Consider the following 22,054-nt stretch of genomic DNA (forward strand, 5'->3'; position numbering starts at 1 on the left):
TATGTGTGTGTGTGTGTGTGTGTGTGTGTGTGTGTGTGTGTGAGAGATATGAGTCTGTGTATGTGTGGAAGGTGGGTTACTTAAGATAGCCTCCCTGTGGCCCCCAAGGGCTCGGCTGATGGCTAATTCATCTGTGATGGAGTGTATCTCTCTCTGCAGGAGCTAACAGATGGATGCCCGCCTCGCCTTCCCTGGCCACTGGGCTCGTTATCGGCCTTGTTAATGCATCAGATTAGAATATTTATACACTTAAGCAATAAAGCCAGATGCGCTTTGTCAGCAGCCCGGCTCTATTTACTGTGTGTGCCTCGCTGCGCTGCACTGGGGCCCTCAGCAGCTGATGGTGGGGCTATTGAGGCTGTGCACGCCCAACTTTCTCTCCTTAGGTCAACAACCCAAGGGCTCACTCTTTCTTTCTTTCTCTCTCTCTCTCTCTCTCTCTCTCTCTCCCTCCTTCCCTCCCTCCCTCTTTCTCTATTTCTGTGTCTCTCATTCTGTTGATAATGCAGACACTCCCAGCATCACAGCCAAGCTGATCAGTGAGCAGAAGGAGGACAAGGAGAAGAAGAACCACGAGGAGAAGGAGAAGATGAAGACCGACAACGGTTTCCAGGACAACTACAGTGTTGTCGTAGCCTCAGGTAACTTGGCAACTGCCCTGGCACACCCAACCACAGCCAGCTCAGACTTGTGCCCCATACAACCATTATTTAAGTAGACAAATTGGTCTGAACATTGTGTTCAGGCATTGTAAAACAAATTGGATTCTTATGAATGCTTAGGACATACTAGGAGTATACTAGTCCATATAGTCAACAGGTGCTTGGTGAAATTAAGTGATTGTATGTGTGTTTGTGTGACAGGCCTGAAGTCTCAGTCCAAGAGGGCCCTGTCCACCCCTCCACGGCCTCCGTCTCGACGAGGTCGGGTGATGAGTGACAAGCTGTCTGCCTCCTCTGGCGTTGACCCTGCTGCCAAAACCGTCAGTGTGCCTGTCTTCCACCTCTACCACAAGCTGCTCCCAGGTAAAGGCCATTCACCACAGCCACGCTAGGATCAAACATGGATGCCTAACTGTGTGAGACACTGAAGTCTCTCTCTCAATTCCGCCACAATGTCTACAATCCTATTCTGCAAATTTGTGTTTCCTCTCCATGTCTGTCTCCTTTCTTTCTTTCTTTCATTCATTCATTCATTCATTCATTCATTCATTCATTCATTCATTCATTCATTCATTCATTCATTCATTCATTCATTCATTCATTCATTCACTCACTCTCTCTATGCCTTTCTCCCTTCCTTGCCTGTTCGCTCAGAGTCTCCCCATACTGTAGTAGCCATGGGGCTGCCTGAGAGTCCTATTGATCAGCGCTCCTAAAAACAGCACTGACCTCTACCTTGGTGTAGCCACAGTGTCCTTATCTCAGAGTCCTCATCACCGCTCCTATGTCCACCACCCCCTAAAGCAAAACTTGCTGTAGTGCAATGCCTTACACCCCTAAAGATACAGGAGCCCATCCCATATATCCTCCCCACTGTCTATGATTTATCCAGAAGCATGTACATTTGTAGCAGATTTGGTCAACTGTTGATTATTCTTTACAAAAAGTGAGATTTTTCTTGCCATTCCGGCCTAAAAAGATAAATAAATGTGGTGATGGTCTTTAGTGAACCTTTTGTTCCTAAACAAAGCTGCCCAAACATAAATGATCACATTCATCTAATCTTTCTCAACGGTCCGCTAGCTGTCTGCCCCATAAGCAGGCCATCAAAAACCCACGCCTCTGTAGGCACCCTAGGCTCTGAGATCTGTACACATAAACAGTTGCTACCAACAAGGGTTGGCAACCCACTCAAAAGCAAAATAAAGTGTTTCAACCAATAACCGACAAGATGTGAGTTTAGGAGAGTTTTAATTGCATGGGAGGGAGGGGGAGGAAGTAGCGAACTAGCTCTGTTTTGTTTGAACATTAACAGAAGTGACGTATCCCCACTATCGCTGATACAACCTTTAACCCTCTTTGTGCCCACTCAAAGGTCAACCTCTGCCTGGAGAGATGACCCTGGCCCAGCTGCTGACCCTGCTGTACGATCGCAAGCTGCCCCAGGGCTACCGCTCCATCGACATGACTGTCAAGCTGGGCTCCAAGCTCATCGCTGACCCGGGCCTGTCCAAGACCGATTCCTTCAAGCGCCTACGCACAGAGAAAGGTACAGGTTGTCCAGACACACACACACACCGACACACACCGGCTCTGACTCACTCACTCACTCGCACACATGACCTGGTTATCTCCTTGGCTTTGTCTGACATACACACACACACACACACACACACACACACACACACACAAACACAAACACACACACAAACTATCCACACATCCACCCTGTGCATGTGTGTGCCAGGGTGCCATCTCTTTTGGTCCCACCTGGCCCAGCCGTGTTGTGCCATTAGTCACTGCTTTTGGAGGGCATCTTGTGTAAATAGTCTATAAACGGAGCCCTCTCCCCATCGCTAACCCCAAGCACCACCTCTCTGCTCCTCATGCACTCTCCAGTCCTGACAGCTCATTCCACTCTGGGATAGATGGCCATGCTCTCCCCTCCCGCTCCCTCCCTCTCTCTCTCTCTCTCTCTCTCCCCCTCTCTCTCTCTCTCTCTCTCTCTCTCTCTCTCTCTCTCTCTCTCTCTCTCTCTCTCTCCCTCTCCCTCCCTCCCCTCAAAGCCAGGCTTCACACAGTCACACACGCATAAGGTGCCATTGCCAGACATCATGTCTGGGTGGAGGAAAGAGCGAGAGGCGAGTCGCTGAACTCATTCTGCTGTGTATCATTCTTCTCTTAATGAATTGGAGGCGTGAAGGAACGCTTGGCTATTAATTTCTCCGAGTCCTTTTCTATGCCCCTTTCTCTTCCTCTCCTCTGTCTTCCTTTCTTCCATTCTTTCTCTTTCTTTCTCTCTTTCTTTCTTTCTCTCTCATACTCTTATTATGCCGATTCTTTGTGTGTGAGTGGCACTGAAAAGAGTGGAAAATGGCGTGACGTGCATATAAGAGGCGGAAAAGCTGATTGTTTAGCTGTATTCAGGTTTCAGGGCTGCGGCTTTCCTCACCTTTGTGCTTGGAATGGAGAAGCAGCGGCGGGAAGCCGGAATCTGACCGATTCAGTGCATTTCACAGGCTCCGGGCTGCAGAGCCTGTTCCAGTGCCTCCCATTAACTCCCAGTTGCATGCGGCAATGGAGGGATTGTCTGCTCAAAGCTCCTATAGCTGAATAGAACCTGCCAGCTGCAGGCATCTCTCATCTTTCTGTGGGCAGCTTATTCAACTCGTAGTGGCCTTTGAAGATGGGGAGAAAACTTACAAAGAAAATAGATCTTTATTATCTGGAGGCACTAGCAAGCGAGTCTGTTATTCTAGATTTTTTATTCATCAAAATGATTAAGCTGAAGCCCAGAACAGTTTGGTTGTAATATTGAGTAGCCTGTGGATGGGTGAAGTCCTTTTGATCCACTGAAAGAATAAACCAGACGCATCTCCTTGTTTTCACCACTGTGGCTTGTCCCATGTGCAGCCCCAAAATACCTTAAAAGGCCTTATCTAATTAGCATCCAGAAGCTGAACTTTTATCAGTTTCTGAAAATAGGATGAATAAACTTGTGTAAGTCGGGTGTAGGGTATATTTCATATCGACACGAGTCACCAGAACAATGGCTTGGCATGTTCACATTTCTGAGCCTGCTGATCTTTCTTCATGAGTGTTTGAACCCTCACATGCAGGAACCCCCCACCACCACCACCACCATCAGAGCTGTTTGGAAAATTAGGTCACGTTGGTAATTTTAGAAAGTCCCCTTCTGCTCTCCTTTGCTGCCTGTGGTCACGAATGGAGCTTGATTGATACTGATCTGTCTAGATGACTGTCTCTCACTCTCTCTCTCACACACACACACACACACACACACACACACACAAAAACACTTGTCTTTCCTCACATACGGATCGCACACACCTCCGCTGGTCTTCGGGCACGCATCCAGGAAGAGTGCATGTGTGCAGCTGCTTGCTGTAGTGACTTCCCCACTCGTGTCTTTTGTATATTAGCCGCCCGTGCTGCGCAGGCAACCTCAAGAACGTGCCGCCTCACCCCCGGACCCATATCATGTCGGAGTGTGCCTGTCTGCTAAAGTGGGGGTCCTGTTGAGAAATGCCGTAGACTGCTGCGGCAATCTCCTTTTAATCTGACATTGAAACCGCAGGGCCGGCGTATAGGTCATGCCCACAACTGCCCCCAGTGTGAATCTGTCTCGTTATCCCTCTCTCCCTCATTTGCCCTTCCCCATCCCCCTCCTCCCTCTCACCACACTCTCCTTGCCTCGCCATGGTTCTTTTTTTTTCTTTTTTTTTTTTTTTTTTTTAATGCTTGCTTATACTTCTTCCCTCTTCCCTTCTTCTCTCCTCCAGCTTTTTTTTTTTTCTCTCTCACTTTTGTTTTCTGCTGAGTTCTTTGTTCTTTTTTAAATCCGTCCTCGCTGCATGCAGTGTGCACCCCCCTCTATTTGTTGTGCGTTTGTTTATCCTACAGTGCAAACAGATAGTTACGCTTGGTGTCACAACAACAAAGAACCCCATGTCTGTGGGTGTCGGTGTCTGTGTGTGTAAGTGTGTGTCTGTGTCTATGTCTCTGTGTGTGTGTGTGTGTGCGCACACGTGCGCGTGCATGTGTGTGTGTTTGTGTTGGAGTGTGACGCCAGAGCCCAAGAACCCGTAGGTTCTGTGCACTCTTCCGTGGGCGATTGGCAGTCACCGCAGTGACCAGCAGCAGAAAACAAGGGAGGGAGATCACAGGCAGCCCTCAATCCCCGCTTTGAGAGGCTCAGCAAGAGACTCCTCCTGTCACTGATCTAAACCACCCAGAACAGCATCAGCCTGCTTGCCTCTCAGGCTAGTGTCTCACAGATTTCCAAAACGGGGTTTGTCACTGGATACAAGCATGTGTATAGATATGCAAACTGACTGAATTTTCTTAGAATGATTCATTCAAAACTTTTTTTCAGTCCATAAGCTATTCCGTTAAAGCTCCCTTGAAATGATTATTGCATGATCAAGCAAGCGAAAGCGATCAAGCAAGTTAAATGTGTTTCAGATAGCACTATCTCACTCCCATAAGATTAGTGCGTAAGTGGCTTTCTAGCCACTCTGTTTTTTTTTTTCACTCACCATAGACCTGTGTGCTCTTTACCTTGGAAGCTTACTTTGGACATCCACCTCTAGTTTTCCACCAGAGGAGACTAAGAGGATGTTATGTCCAACATGGACCTCAGGGACCCTTTCCAATCAGGCAAAGGAAGAGTAGGAGAGAAAGAGAGAGAGGGAAGGGAATGTATACGGCATAATAATGGACAGCAAATGTATACGAGTGAGAGGAAAGTAATCTCTTCGTTGGCAGGGAATCTGACGTAAGGTCCCACCTGCACAAGCCATTTTCAACCTCGCACCACTAACCTTTAGGACCCTATTGAGGTTGAGGTAGATGAGGAGCTCCCTTAAAAGCTCTGGTAAAATCGACTGAGCCTTTTAGCGGCAGGATGCCCCCACACCCACCCACCCTCTGCGTGACACCAACCCTCTCATGTGTTGAGAGAGAAGTGTGGATGGTAGCAGGCTAAAGATGCGTGGAGCTCAGGGAACGGCTGAGCTCTTAAGCAAGACGACTCCATATTCATTTCTTTATAGAAACAGGGTTGGGTCACTCCTGCCAACTCCCTCCCTCGTCTTTGTGTGTGTGTGTGTGTTTGTGAAGGCAGAGTCTTGAAAGGGGCGCTTCGCACCTGCAGAAGAAAAATCTCTTCAGTACTCTGTGGAAGACGTGCTAACTCCTCTCTGATGCGGCTGACGACTGAAGTACAACCACAGCTCGCGCTAAGGGGCTGCTTAGATATTCTCTGTGTGGTCTGTTTTTCTTTGCAGAGGAACACACACACACACACACACACACACACAGTCACACAGTCACACTCTCCTTCACTCTCTGCTTTGTGGCACTGTCTCATTCCCTGCCTCACTAATGGACTCACTCTCTGACATTGTCTTTCTTCCTCGGCATAATTGAATCTGAAGGTCCAGACGGAGCATTGCTGTTATATACCTTATTAGTCAGAATTCACTACTATTTAAAAGGACAGTGAATCCCAGCAGGAGAGTTGCATTGAATAATTCATCCACTTTCTCTTGGAGGAGATTTTTTTTCTACCTTGTTTTTGTTGTTTGTTTGTATGTGTGTGTATGTTATGTGTGTGTTTTTGTACAGAGCTGTGAGTCAACACCTGGTTCATGTGACCTTAAAAACAACTAGGCACAGAAAAGTAGAAAAACAGAAAATCGGTTCATCTTCCTGGTCACCCCGGTACTCCCCCTTCCCCTCCTGTGTGATGCAGTCAGGTTGGTTTAGCAGAGGGAGAGAGAAGGAGCACTGAAGGGGTTCAGACTTATCCTCCACTGCCCCTGTATCTTTCAGTCGCTCTCTCTTTCTTCTAGATCTTTCCGCCTTTCTATAGGCGGTGTCATTGTGTCCTCAAGGAACCACTCACTGACACTAAGCACGTCCTGATTTTTAAGTGCCACCAAGCCCCCCCCATCACATAAACCTTTGGAAAGACTGTGTTGCAGCTTTCTTAGAAGACTCTACCTCTTCCTCCTAGCCCCCCTCTCCCTCCTCCTCCATGATTGCCTTCTCTGTGTGGTGGCGTCTTTTGTGAAAGCCATTGCACAGCTCATCAGAGGCTTGTTTGTTTCAGCACCTGGGTTTGACTGAATTATCCTCACAACAAAGTTTTGTTACCATTGTTAGTTTGTTTTATGTGCATCTCTTTATTGCCCTTCTGAAGTTTGTGTTTTATTCTTCCCCTTCCCCTCTTATGATCTTCCTTCCTTCCTTCCTTCCTTCCTTTCTCTCTCTCTCTCTCTCCCCCTCTCTCTTCCTCAACCTCTTTGTCATTATGTAACTCCATCTTCATTTTCACATCATCATTCTTTCATTCCTCTCTTTCTCTCTCTCGCTCGCTCTCTCCTACCCTCTCCAGAACACAGTGAGATGCTGAGCAGCTGTCCCGAGGACGAGCCCATGACTCCGGGCGAGGAGTGTCTGGACGCAGCCATCGACGAGTCCCTGCTGGAGACCAACCCCATCCAGTCCCCCCTGCAGGTGTTCGCCGGCATGGGCGGCCTGGCCCTGATCGCCGAGAGGCTGCCCATGCTCTACCCCGACGTCATCCAGCAGGTACAATGCCCGACACCACCTAACCTCCACCTGCCGCGGCAGGACGGAGGGTGTAAACTGGCTCGAGCCAAAAAGGTCAAACTTAGATGATGCAGTCTGTCATGGAGGTCGTTCCTCTGATAGGGTTGTGTGTGGTTGGGAGTTTGCTGACACTGCTGTTGTCTGGACCAACCGAGTTGATGCAGACTACATGGGAAGCAGCCAGAACCTGCATGAGTGATGGGGCATCCTTATGCTAGAGTGACTAGGAACACACACACACACACACTTAAACTTGCTTATCGCCAAATAGCATTGCATCTAAATCCTCCGGCATCTCCTCCAGCTCCGGCGTCAGCAGTGCCTGTCAGCGCCTCAGCCCAGTTCCCTCAATCAGCGCCGCCGCCCTTAGCCTCGCTCATCAGCAGCTTCCCCCCCAGCCATTATCCTCATCCCTAACACACACACACACACACACACACACACACACACACACACACACAGATACACCAGTCTGCCCCGCCAGCAGCCCTCTCTCAGCTACCCATCATACCCCAGCATTGCTTGAGCTTTGCTGTTTAGTCGTAACGATCTAGTATCTCACAGAAAAAGATTGTAAGCCGGACATTTTAGGGTGCAGACATCGGTCTCCTCACCTGATAGAGCTCTGCAGATGTAGGCGAGTGTCTGTGGCTAGGTTGCCTCTCTCTCTCTCTCTCTCTCTCTCTCTCTCTCTTTCTTTCTTTCTTTCTTTCTTTCTTTCTTTCTTTCTCTCTCTCCTCGCTCCGGCTGTGCCTTTTGTGCTGGAGCTAAATGAAAGCCTTGAGATGTACAGCATGTAGGAGCGGCAAGGGCCCCTAGTCGGAGAGCCAGGTGGTGAATTTAGAATGCGGCTTTAGTTTGTCAGCTGCTTTGTCCGCCTTATCCCCCTCACTCTCCCCTCACTCATATCCTGTCTGTTTCAGCAGGTTTGAATTATTCAGCCATTTTGGTCAGTATTGCATTATATAACTCCCCTCCATGGTAGACTGACCTGCTTATGTTATCCAGGTTTGATAAATAATTGAGGGAGCCTATTCAGTGTATGATCAGAAGTTCTTTTGTGAATTTTTGAAGGGTGTCTGCATTTAGGAGGGGGGAAAAAATATCCCCTAGAGCTTGCCGTCATCCGTTTTTTTTATAAGTGGCTTACTTCAGGTCCAAATGTTTATTACCTCATGTTGTATAGCCTGAAGTTGGATGCACAACTCCCTCCCACCCTCCCGTGTTTACATGTGTGCACCAGTGCCCTTCCTCCCCAGCTGTAATGACCCCAGTGTACGCGAACATACAGTCTCCAACAACCTCTTTGATATTGACCTCCCGCATCACACTGACATTTCTAGACTCAGCACATCGTGTTCTGCCTGTCGGACAACACCTGACCTCTACCATTCTCCATCCTCTCGTCTTTTCCCCGCTCTCACTCTGCTCATCCCTCCTCTTCTCTTTGATGTCTCTGTCTCCCTCCATCACTCCTTTTCCTCTTAATGCCCCCCCCCTTTTCTGTCTGTTCTGTCCGTTGTTCTTTTGCCCTTGTTTTCTTGTTTCCATTGTTCTCTTTCCTTCTCTCTCCTGTCCTCTTCTTTACCCATCTCCTATGCTATGTGTCTGTCTCTGTCTGTCAATATGACCGCCTCACTCTCTTTCCCTCCATGCTCCTTTATTCCTCCCTTCTCTCTCTCTCTCTCTCTCTCTCTCTCTCTCTCTCTCTCTCTCTGTCTCTCTCTCTCTCTCTCTCTCTCTCTCTCTCTCTCTCTCTCTCTCTCTCTCTCTCTCTCTCTCTCTCTCTCTCTGTAGGTGAGCGCTCCAGTGGTGGCCTCCAGCACCCAGGAGAAGCCCAAGGACAGCGACCAGTTTGAGTGGGTGACCATCGAGCAGTCGGGCGAGCTGGTCTACGAGGCGCCCGAGACCATCGCCGCCGAGCCGCCGCCCATCAAGTCGCCGGTGCAGACCATGTCGCCCATCCCGGCCCACTCGCTGGCCGCTTTCGGCCTCTTCCTGCGCCTGCCTGGCTACGCCGAGGTGCTGCTCAAGGAGCGCAAGCACGCCCAGTGCCTGCTGCGCCTCGTGCTGGGAGTGACGGACGACGGAGAGGGCAGTAAGTACCACCAGTCTGCCGTCTCCATAGCGATGCGGCTGCTGTACCTCTAGACTCACAGTGCTGCCGATGAATTTCTAAATGAACAGTGAACCGAATGTGAAGGCCCACGACTGTACACGAATGCAATGCCTTGAAACGGAAAGAGGCTTGGTTTTATTTGAAAAGCACTGTCTATATTTATTATTTCTGCACAGTTGAACATTTCAACTGGAGATCCTCTGGCAACAGATTAAAAGGGTCTATGAAGTAGGAGTTTCCCTTCAGTGTCATGTTGGCCCAGAGAAGCAGTGGTTCTGGAGTCTTGTTATTTTGGAGAGGGGAGGAAAGCCTTTTAGATCTCAGGGGCCACGTTATCTGTCTGAGTACGTGTTTGCAGGAAAATCAATGGCCATCCCAGCGCCGGGTCATTCACTTCCTCAAGTGCCCAAACTCCACTTGACAGGCAGCTGATTGATCGGGTTTGGCTGGCGCAGCCGATCAATGCGTCTGCTCCATCGACTGATGAAAAACTTAGCCGGCCAGTGATATAATGTAGCTGACTTCTCTCTGTCCATTGACTGCAATTGTAGTTGGGCACAGTCAATTAGGAGCCTAGGTGCGCACACTGGCAAGACCTATGGTTCACGAAGCACAAAGGATCCAGGGATCATGGGAAATGGATACAAGGAAGACTTCCTGTAACATGTGGACAAAGTTCCGCCCTTTCATAGATCAGAACTCTGACTAGATCTGGTGTGTGTGCGTGTGCGTGTGCGCGTGCGCGTGTGCGTGTGTGTGTGTGTGCGCGTCCCCCAGGCAGGGCTGTTTTTCCCCTTGTTGTCCCCAGTCCTTGAGAGAACAGCGGGAGCCTGTGATTGATGGATAGTGTTTTGCCAGAGCCAGCTTGTGTTATGACACCAGTCACACAGCCTAAACATGATCAGCCTGCCAAATTAAGTTGTCCTCAGTCCCTGGCCAACATGTGGGGATGTGTGTGTGTGTGTGCGCGTATGTGCACGTATGTGTGGCTGTCCATTTGTGTCCTCGGCTGCTGTGACTTAGTTTGCCTTCATCTCCTCTGAGGGAAGACATAGCGTTTGATTAGTTGATGAGATCATCTTTCACCATACCCTTGTAATTTTTTCCAGAGGATGGAGGATATCTCTCGTCTAGCCGTTGATTAGACGTTTACTGTTCTTGTAAATACACTCTGTCTCTTTCTCTCACGCACACACACACACACACACACACACACACACACACACACACACACACACACACACACACACACACACACACACAGTTAAACAAGTCTTTTAACTTTTGGCTACAAAATCAAGAATGAGGACACACAACGCAAGGTCCTCCCGACATCATTACGATGCACTCAGACAACCCAACCAGCAACACATCCAACATCAGACCAATCACTCAAAGACACTTCAAATGCATCGTCTCTCGCGAGTTACTTAATGCCGCTGATTGCACATAGACTTTGAAAAATGCCTTTGGTTAAGAATCTAAATATTCTTTGCCTTATCCTGAAAGAAGAATGACCCTGATAAACTTGCCTTTGAGTGTTACACGCTGGTTTGATTCTAACAACCCTCTGTGAACTCCCTTTACCAACAAAGGGCTCTCGTTGCAGAAAAAGTTCCCTCTGAAAGAAGTAATTTTGAAAGGATGCCTTATGCCTCATTTTGTCTTTGATGCAGCATCTCTTTCTTGTGCAGTTACAGTACGCCCTAGGTCTGTGTTATTCCCCAGCTCTGCTCCTGATTTCAACATCTCTCTCTCTCTCATACATGTACAGTATCAGAATCTAAGCAATTATACAGGTATATACAAGGGATAGGGGTACATGGACAAAGTGTAAAGAACATGTTTTTTTTTGTCTGTGTCTGAGTATCGAGTTCGAGTTCTGAGTGACTCAACACAGGCAACAAACTTAGACATAACAGACATACAATATATCAGGGCACATATATAAAGTGGACTGCGTAGAAACTCCTAGTATGGTACAACATGAGGGGACTGTGTTGAATTAGTGTGTGTGTGTGTGTGTGTGTGTGTCACATGTACATGCATACAGAAATCACTCAGTGTCTCTCCGCTGGTGACAGGCAAGGACATATTGGGCAGCAGTAATACAGCTGTCTGTGTCTTCTCCCAATAGGTATAGTATTCAGGTTTGGTAGGTCATAGAAATCAGGGATTTTTTCTTTCATTTTTGGGAAGTATTTATTGCGAATTGATTCGAATTTTGGGCATTCTGTTAATTCTCTCTCTTGGCCACAAGTCTGAGGATTGAGTACAAGTATTATCAGCTAATTGGTGATCTTGAGACTTTTAATGGAACATGGGGGGGGTTGAGGGTTGTATTTGTGCACTGGATGAAGGAGGGGAATTACTGTTCAAGTTTTAAGCCGTATGATGGGTGACTGATAGCTAGGTTGGTCTGTCTTGTCTGGTTGATTGTGTACTTTTGTTTTTTCTTTTTTTGTGGTAATTTGTTTTTGAATATTTTGTGGATGTGCGTTTGGGGAGGGTGGGGTTGGGGGGTGGAGGGAATTTTTATTATGGGTTGGTTTTAATGTTACCTGGTTACCTTTTTTGACTGTCAATAAAGGAACTTTAAAAGTCAATCTCTCTCTCTCTCTCTCTATCAAGGCCATATCCTGCAGTCTCCCTCAGCTAACGTGTTGCCCACGCTGCCCTTCCACGTGCTGCGCGCCCTCTTCAGCTCCACGCCGCTGACCACCGACGACGGGCTACTGCTGCGCCGCATGGCCCTGGAGATCGGCGCCATCCACCTCATCCTGGCCTGCCTGTCCGCCCTCAGCCACCACGCCCCGCGTGTGCCCAGCACCAATGGCAACCAGAACGAGGTGAGATACGCACGCATACACTCACTCACTCACTCACTCATGCACTCACGCACACATTCACTCACACACACACACACGCACGCACGTCCTGTCCCTCTCCCACCGTGCCTATTCCAAGCTCCAACAGCAGCCTGAGAGAGGACATACACACACACACACTCTTACCAGGCACTCATAAAGACTGAGTGGAGTTGTTGAGAGAGAGAGGCATTTGGGCTTATTCTCAGAGCCACACTCTTTCCTCCTCTCTGTGTGAATGAGGGCACCTCTCCAGACTTACACACACACAGACACACACACCTCCAAAGCAAACTTAATTTCCTTCACCCAGACATCCACTCTGTCTAGACTTCACACAGGCTCTTTCCCCTTTGGTTCTAAGAGGTAGACACAGATGTCTGTGTATGTGTGTATTTTGCAGCATCTGAGCAGCAGAGGAAAAATCTTGGAAAACAATAAAATAGCCAAAAACCGAGCCCAGAGCTTTCCCAGGCTTAGATTAGTGCTGTGTTTCTGACCACATCCACTGCAGTAAAACCAGCAGGCAAAGCTGCCGCAGTGAGATGGAAGCTGCAAGCAGAATGGACGTTAATATACAAGTAACCTCAAGACACCGTCGTTTGGAGCACTCAGACCAGAAAATGCTTTGGTTTGGTTCTTTTCGAAAAGAAAGACGGGACACAGCACTGTGAAACATCTGCTTTAGGTGTAAATGCATGGACAGTGAAGCACCAGTATTGATGGGACACCTTGGTACACTGTGTGTATGGAGCATGAGTGAGGTTGTTTTGGTGTGACTTCTCTGATGAGATGTCCATGAGGGGGGCAGTCGTGGCCTACTGGTTAGGGCTTCGGGCTTGCCGGTTCGATCCCCGACCAGTAGGAACGGCTGAAGTGCCCTTGAGCAAGGCACCTAACCCCTCACTGCTCCCTGAGCGCCGCTGCAGCAAGGCAGCTCACTGCTCCGGCTTTGTGTGTGCTTCACCTCACTGTGTGTTCACTAATTCACGGATGGGATAAATGCAGAGACGAAATTCCTTGTATACGCAAGTATACTTTGATGAGAAACCTGATTTACATGAGTTTTGAGTGTCTCTGACTGACCTGGGGTGCATTTCCCAAAACCATAGTTGCTAACATGTTGTAATCGGTTGGCAATGGGAAATTGCATTGCAACTAACAAATTTAGTTAGCAACTAAGGAAACGCACCCCTGGCTGGTGGCTATGCCTTCACATACTGTACGCCTGCTTGACTAGTGCCCTGTGTGTTCCTCCTCTCTGACCTGGGGCTGGTCAGGAGGACTGAGGACCAACCTCCTTTTGACCTCACGCTGAGTAAAACTGAGGTGGCTTGAATGAGGACTGATTTGAAGACTTGCTGCCCTACTGCGTCTGAAAAAAGTGGAGTGATTTTACTCTGTCCAAAACTACTTTGCACAGACACTTAGACAGGTGCACCTGAATAGCTGAGTGCATTAGTATTGTTATCTTAAATGGAAGTGATGAATATGTTGATTTGATTTCCCCATTTCACCAAAGCAGTTCCTGGCACTCACTCCAAGCCTTCTCTTGTGACAGACAGAAGGCCACAAAATTGGATTTTGGACACAATTTCCCTGTTCTTTTTATTTTTTTCACCCCCTTTTAAGTTGTTTTGTGGGGATTTATGGCGTTTCCCGGCGCAAGGACTGCTCCTTGGGCAGATGCCTTGAGCAGCGGCCAGGACCTTGTCACCGTGGTAATGGTCGTCCTTGGGGTGGGCGGGTAGCCATTACTGTGGGCTCGCCAGTCGGCCAGTTGGAGATAAGAGCGCAGTGGCAGTAGCTTGCGGTCAAGGCCCACACTCGTGTGTGTGTGTGTGTGTGTGTGTGTGTGCGTGCGGGCTTGTGTGTGTGAAAGTGACCGGTGGTGATGCTGAGTGATCAGTCTTCGCCCACGCTATGCCGAGGGCAAAAGCCGAATCCGTGGTGCTGAGCGACCAACATACACACACGTGCGCACACATGCTCGCACGCACGGATACATACACATGCAGACAGACCTCTGTCTGAAATGACATTGGACCTCAGGGGAATGCCAAGCACAATGTGTGTGAAATGAGTGCACACACACACACAGTCACAGTCTGTATGTACAGGGTGTGAGCTGACCTCTACATTTAACCTGCTAGTGTGTGCTTTGCTTTTTTGTTTACTGTTCAGCACAGTGCAACTCTGGACGGACTTCTCCCTTTTTTGTTGCCTTTTCTTCGGCAGCATGTACACCTTGCGATGAAACACCATCACAGATTCTCCTCTTCAAATGTTTGTCCAATGATAATTGTCGCTGTCACATTAGGTCTCTCAGCAGTAGTTTGCCCTCAAACTGATGGCATAAGCACAGACAAGAGTACCCCTTCCCTCCCAACTCAGAGAGAGAGAGAGGAGAAAAGATAAAGAAAGAGAGGAGGAGAGGTCATTGAAGGGGTAACATGTCCTGTATTGGCGAGTGATGCAAGGGTTGGACTCGCTCCTCTGTAGCCCGGGCTGACAGCTGCTTCCATGGGGGAATGCGTTTGGCGGCCCCACACACATACACACACACACATCCAACCACCTTGCGCCCTGAGCTCTGCCGGTAGGCACGGCTGTCAACGTTTCCACGGAGACCGGGCATTCTTGGACTGTGTGTGTCCACGCGGCGTGCTCGCCCGCCGATTTCAGGCTCACGCAGAATGTCAAGGCGGGTGAGTGTCAAAGTTGACGCATCAGTGGACGTGACCTGCTCTTACGTGAAGACGACAGCACCCTCGTGCCCACTCACATTCCTAATGCAACTCCTTTTTATAGGAGGGTCCTGGGATGCAATATGACGTGTGTGTGTGTGTGTGTGTGTGTGTGTGTGTACACTTCAAACAAGTTTCTGGTTTAATGTGTGGTCTCCTCACCACCACAAGCTCTGTGCTAGGTGCTTGGCACGTCAACGCGCTCCCTAATAGGTTTACAGCAGACTGTCATAATATTTGTTCTTCACACACTGTATTTACCGTTTATTTGATCAGAGAGGTGCTCACTCTGGATTTGCTTGTCCAACAAACACCTTTTTGATGCTCCCACTCACATCATCAACTAATCTCTCACTCCAGAGGGTATGCTCTTCTAGACACACACACACACACACACACACACACACACACACACACACACACACACACACACAAATACTCAGTTTGATGGTGGCAGCACTTGGCAGCAGCTCTGTGTGTTTGTTATTTTAGGAGCAAGTAAATAACAAGTCACGCACTTTCCTTCTCTCCCCCCTTTTTGTCTTTGCTCTCTCTGTCTCTTTCTATCCATTTCTCTCACTCCTGACCCCTTGTCTACCCCTCCCTCCTTCCCTCCCCTCTCTCTCTTTCTCTCTCTCTCTCTCTGTCTCTTCCTATCCATTTCTCTCACTCCTGACCTCTTGTCTATCACTCTTCTTCTCTCTCTCTCCTCTACTTTCTCTCCTTTCCCCCGACTCCCTTTCCCATCCCCCTCTTCCTTCCTCTCTCTCTCTCTCTCTCTCTCTCTCTCTCTCTCTCTCTCTGTCTCTTCCTATCCATTTCTCTCACTCCTGACCTCTTGTCTATCACTCTTCTTCTCTCTGTCTCCTCTACTCTCTCTCCTTTCCCCCGACTCCCTCCCTGTCCTCCCCCTCCCTCCCTCCCTCCCTCTCTCCCCCCCTCTGTGTCTCCGTTCAGCCGCAGGTGGTGTCGGGCCACGGCGGCGGCACCAGTGAGGAGCAGCAGCTGTACTGGGCCAAGGGCACGGGTTTCGGCACCGGCTCCACCGCCTCGGGCTGGGACGTGGAGCAGGCCCTCACCAAGCAGCGCCTGGAGGAGGAGCACGTCACCTGCCTACTGCAGGTGAGCGCCCTGCGTGTGCTTGTGTCTTTGTTAGTGTGTGTGTGTGTTTGTCTGTGAATATCGGTGTCAAGGATGGAGTGCGAGTGTATGGCTGACTGAATGTGTTTTTTGTAATGGCAGTAATAGTGGTGGTTGGTGTATGAGCCTGTTACTGATCCACTATAGATGACCAGAGTAGGAAAGTTTTATGCTCTATTGTATTTCATCACATTTGTTGTGTTGTAGGTGCAGATGTATTTAAGACATGAGATGGATGGATGGATGGATGGATGGATAGATAGATAGATAGATAGATAGATAGATAGATGGATGTATCGATAGATGTATAGATAGATGTGTAGATGGATTTAGTCTATGTGTGCCTAAACAATCAATCTCTACACCCAAGTTGTGTGCTTGTGTATGTGCGGTATGCATGCCTCTATAAATCTACGCTTGAGTGCATACGCTATCCCAGAGAGTGTTGTATGACAGTCACAGTAGCATGTGCCCTCTCTCTTTTAGGTCAGTGTCACACTCATTCCTATTCTATGTGGCTGTCCTACTCACTGTGAGCAGGTGTGTGTATGTGCTCGCACAGGTGTGGAGGATGATATTACTTACAGGCCATAAGGGGGCCAGCTGCCAAGTTCAGCCACGGGGCTGCAAGTCCAGACTGTATTTCTTTGCTAATTAATTCAAGTGGTGTTGTGGCACACTCAGACTGCCATTGTTGTGAGTTGACTGTGCGACACTGTGGTTGGTGCTAAATCAAACCTTGCTAAGTGGTATTGGATTCAAACCCATTCCTTTTGTGTGTGTGTGTGTGTGTGTGTGTGTCTGTGTGTGACCCTCCGTAGGTTCTGGCCAGCTACATCAACCCAGCCGGCTGCCTGAACCACGGCGAGGCCCCCAGCAGTGAGAGCCGGGGCCACAACAGCACCGCTCTCCCCTCGGTGCTGCAGGAGCTGCTCAGCCAGTCCTGCCTCATCCCCGCCATGTCCTCCTACCTGCGCAACGACTCCGGTGAGTGTGTGCGTGTGTGTTACTGTTCTGATTGTGATTTGTTACTACTTGAGTCATCTCGTTACAATTTGATTGCTGTGTCTGTCCTGCTACTGTCCTGCTCTCTCTAGTAGTGTTTGTTGCCTCTGAAATGGTCAGATGGTCTCCTGGTGTGTGTTTGTGTGTGTGTGTGTGTGTGTGTGTGTGTGTGTGCGCTGACTGCTGGTGTTGGATGCGTTGGTAACTCAGTGACCCTGAGCTGGAGATGATGGCCAGGATTACAGACTATGGGATGCTGAAGCTGTTTCTGTTCACCATATTGGACTTTGGCTCTGGGTGAAGAGGCTCTTCACAATGCCAAAGCTTTATTCACAGTAGCCACTTAGCGGTGGTAAATGGACCCGTTTTGCAAGATGGCTGCGCAGAGCTGGCCTGTAGTGGCGGTCAAGCCTGTGTTTGACACCACTGAGTCAGGCTGCATGTGTAGTGTCCAGTTGAGGCATTGTTTCTTGTTGTGCAGCTGCCAAGCATGTTATGAAGGCGTTGTGAAATATCGCAATGAGTGGGAATGATTTGTGAGAAGATGTCATACACCAGGTGGCGCTCTTAAGCCTGATCTAAAGGATTTCTCCTGTTTTCCACGACCGTATCTTTCCAATTAAGTTCAATAAACTTGGAAGCCGTTTCAATTAGTCGCCTCCGTTCTTTCAGCATCCTCTCACTCCGCTTTTGTCTCCATAGCAGGCTGAAAGGCTCACACCCCCACCGCCACCATCACACACACATTCGCTAATTAAATTAGCTGTAACTTATGTCTCCGTTCGTTGGTGCTGCTCGTAATTATTCTGGGTAGAAGTGGATTAAACAGTTATTATTTCTGTGACAGCAGACAGGCAGCCTGTGTGTGTGTGTGTGTTCCAGCACACAAAATGAGCTCCTCTTTATTGTGCACAAACACTTCACTGCAGTCAGCTAGCGCTGCACTTGTTTCTCTCTGGTAGCATGAAGGCATATCAAGTGTGTGTGTGGTTGTGTTAGTGTTTTGCCGCGTTACGAAACTGCTTTTGGTGGAGAGGCTGAACATTTGGTTTAAAGTTAAATGCGGAATATGAGCGTGCAGGTGTGTGCTCTTTGTTAGCTCTTCAGTGTGTATGTGCGTTAGCGTGTGTTGGCTCACTCTGTAGTTGAGATGTTACTCAGGTCTGCCTAGATCAAACACCATACACACCACCATCTCCTCTGCTCCATGCGAGGCCTTTACTCTGTTGTGTGCAGTGGCGTAGCAAGCCCAGGTAATTAGCTGGGTGTTACACGCAAAGGCCCCCACTGTTGTAATTAATGACTTAGAACTGTGCTTCAGTGCTGAGCGTAATTTAGTGGTCATTAAAGTTGCGGCACCTTTTATTTCGGCACGGAGATCAATTTGGGGGTGTGAAGTTTTGTACCTCGTTCCAAGTTTGTGCGTTTAAGGCTGTGCGTGTGTGTTTTAGTTGATAGTGGCTTGCTGCTTGTGTCTGCCTTTATGCCTCTTTGCTTTGCTAATTAAATAAGCACAGATACAGAGATGGCTATTGTAATTAGTCTGCGTTATCTGCTGGCCACCCATAACAGACCCTGCTGCGGTCTGTGGACATGTGGAGGCCAGGCCTCTGTTCATTTATTGCACTTTTTTTCTGTCTGACTTTCTCTGCTGCTTACTTGCCCACCCTCTCAGACGCCTCTCTCTCTCTCACACACATTATTTTTTCTTTTTTTCCTTCTTCTTTGTTTCTCCTGCGCACTCTTTCCTCCTCTTCTCTGTTAGTTACTTTACTCCTCCCCTTCTCTCTTGTGGATGGCAAAGCTCTCCTATCCCACTCTCCCTTGCTCACGCGTCAGCGCCAGGCCAGTGTAGCCGAGCCCAAAGTCACAGATTGATGCCCCCGGGCTCCCGATCTGTTGTTCAGATGCTTCCTAATGCCCTGTCTGAAGAATGGGTACTGCCACGGCTAGCTGATTCTATGGCTGGGGTGTCTAACTCCCCAAAACCATTAAGAAAAAGCTAGCAGGTGTGTGTTTACATTATGTATGCGTTTGTGGGAGTTGGCATATTTTGCTTGTTGGGGTGTGTGTTTGTGGTGGTATTCTGGAATGGGTTGTTGGGGCATGTGGATGGAAAGTTACCATGCCTCAGAGGGGCTTAACTCTTGAGAGAGAGAGAGAGAGAAACAGATGGGTAGAGGAAGGCAAAGTGCCAAGGGACACAGGCAGAGAGGGACATCCATTAAATTCCTCTGTGAAGTATAGCCTGTCCCTGGGTACCGACATGGACATGCTCCTGTATAGCCGCTCCATAACTATGACCTGAGCTTATTACTGTTAGTGTGGAGCAGCGTGTTATCTCCGCTCTCTCACAGAACTCTAAATGGCTGGGCCGTAATTGGATGGCTGTCATCTTGCCACGGTATTTGGCGTTTTTGATTGACAGCCTCTTGAGCGCTTATAGAGACTGTGTTGGTGCTGACCGCAACAAGGAGAAGAGAAGTGCTCACTTCCTCTTAGAGGAGATGCATGTTTTATGTATGTGTGTGTGGGGGTGTGTGCACAAGTGTAATGCAGCTTTGTATAAGGAATGGCGTCTCATCGTGGCTATGAGATGTGACTGTGGTTCTCAGGTGATGATTCTTTGGCTTGCGTCTCATGTTTTGGCACCACTGACCCCAACCATTAGCCCACTCGATGCCCAGTCGGATCTCTGTCCGCTGTCGTCCTTTCTTCTTCTGTTTTTTGTCCTCCTCCCTCTCTCTTATTTGCTGGTTGATTCGCGGCGTTGGCGGCGGAGGAGTAGCGTCCCATTCCTCCCCCTAATCTGGGAGCGGGCTGTTGGCCCGCGCCTTGTCGGGCATTAGTCATCAGCGTCTGGCCAATCCTTTTGGGATGCATTACAGCACCGCCGAGCACTCCATCACGGGAACTTAAGCCATTAGTGAGAGGTAATGCCTTTTAGTGTCACCGCCAAACTAATTTATTTTAATTGAAATTTTCATTTCTTTCTCTCTCTCTCTCTCTCTCTCTCTCTCTCTCTCTCTCTCTCTCTCTCCCTGCAGCCTCCACATTCGTCCACCCACACACACACACACACAGTTCCTCCAGCATCGGTTCTTGCCACAACCATTGTGTGTGTGTGTGTGTGCGTGTGCGTATGCGTGCGCTAGTTTGTGTGTGTGAGAGAAGACGAGCGAGAGAGAGTGCTCCAAATGGAACAGCTTGTCAAACAGGGCATGTAATTAGTGGCAGTGCTTTGTCTGGGGAGAACCTAAACAGGTGGAGAGGAGCGGAGAAGAACGCGAGGTGAGGAGATGAGTAGAGGAACGAGGGATGAGCAGAGGAGGAGGAGGAGGAGGCGGCGGTGGTGGTGCTCCTGCTTTCATGTCTGAGAGCCACTAATGCGCCTCGCCAATTAGCAGAGTTTCATCTTCTCATCACGCCAAGGCTCACCTCTTCCTCCTCCTCTTTTTTTCCTCCCCTTTCTCTCTTCACGGTCCCTCTCTTACTCCCATCTGTTTTCTTTCTCTCTTCTCTCCCTCTCCATTTTGTCTCCTCTCTGTCTTCTGCCTTTTTGTCACATGCCGTCTCCTGCTGTTTCTCCTCTCCCCCTGCTTTCTCCCCCTTCCAAATTCCCTCTCTCTATTTTAGCTTTTTCTTTTATTCTTTCTTTTTATTCTTTTATTCTTTTGTTTATCCCCCTCTCCATTTCTTCCATTTTCCCTTTGTCACTGCTCTGCCTTTTCTTACCGTTAGCCTTCCCATCGCCACCTCACTCTACAGTATACTCCCCTTTCCCACATACTGTATCTGTCCTTCTTTTTGTCCAAGTGCTGTCACCATCATCCCTTTCTCTCTGCCCTCCTCCATTTGCCCTCTCTCTGCCTCCCTCTGTTTTACCCACCACATCCCTCTCTCCTCCTCCTCCTCCCTCGCTCCCTGTGGTAAACGTGTGTAATTTTGGAGTATGTCCTCATGTTGACGGGGTCCGTGGCGAGCCAGCGAGTATCCTCGCGTCTCCATCACTCATATTTACAGGCGGCGCACGTGAGAACGCTGGGTGATGTGCACATAAAGAGGGAGGGGGTGAAAGGAGGGAGGGAGGGAGGGAGAGAGAGAGGGAGGAAGAGAGATGAAACAGGAGAAGAGAAGGAGAGAGAGAGGGAGGAAGAGAGATGAAACAGGAGAAGAGAAGGAGAGAGAGAGAGGGAGGAAGAGAGATGAAACAGGAGAAGAGAAGGAGAGAGAGAGGGAGGAAGAGAGGTGAAACAGGAGAAGAGAAGGAGAGAGAGAGGGAGGAAGAGAGGTGAAACAGGAGAAGAGAAGGAGAGAGTGAACGGAGACGGACAGGTTATGATGATTCATGGGACTTTGTGGAGCTTTATGTTCCTGTGGAGAATGGAAGTATTGTGTGCAGCAGGCAGGCAGTGGAAGCACTCCAGAGAACACTCCTCCAAGTGGGGAGAGAAGAATAAATACATCTGGGAGCTTTCCTTTGGGTTCCCTTTAACTATCTGAAGCAGCCCCCATATAAGGAGGAGGGGGTCCAGGTTCCCCTACACACACACACGCGCACACAAACAAATGCATGCATCACAACTCCTAGTGCCCCATTTCTCGTGTAATAAATGACTGAAATGCTTCTCTCTATACATCTGAATACGGTACCCCAGAAATAATGCTTGGAGTACTGTTTAGGACTGTATTGTTTATGGATCATATTGGGGTAGTTTGGTTATATACATATTACCTGATGTGCTGTGCTGGAGCTGTTGGTAGTGTAGGAAGATGTAGAGGAAGGCTTACAGACACGACCCAGTGGCCACTGGAGAGGTCCGGGGCTAATCATTGCGTTTGCTTTAGTATTGTGTGCCACGTCGTTGGCACCGG

At 48.8% G+C, this 22,054-nt stretch overlaps 1 protein-coding gene across 1 annotated transcript in view; it reads left to right on the top strand.

The window, feature by feature from the left end:
• birc6 (baculoviral IAP repeat containing 6) overlaps positions 1-22,054 on the top strand; it is a 138,185-nt gene that overhangs the window by 69,806 nt on the left and 46,325 nt on the right. The window contains 8 exon segments of the mRNA XM_048269172.1: positions 510-641; positions 864-1,025; positions 2,038-2,211; positions 7,084-7,280; positions 9,099-9,399; positions 12,052-12,269; positions 15,992-16,156; positions 16,996-17,161. Of these exon segments, the coding sequence (XP_048125129.1) occupies positions 510-641; positions 864-1,025; positions 2,038-2,211; positions 7,084-7,280; positions 9,099-9,399; positions 12,052-12,269; positions 15,992-16,156; positions 16,996-17,161 (1,515 nt within the window).

This window comes from Alosa alosa, chromosome 18 (genome assembly GCF_017589495.1).
Source record: "Alosa alosa isolate M-15738 ecotype Scorff River chromosome 18, AALO_Geno_1.1, whole genome shotgun sequence".
In the NCBI taxonomy this organism is placed as follows: domain Eukaryota; kingdom Metazoa; phylum Chordata; class Actinopteri; order Clupeiformes; family Clupeidae; genus Alosa; species Alosa alosa.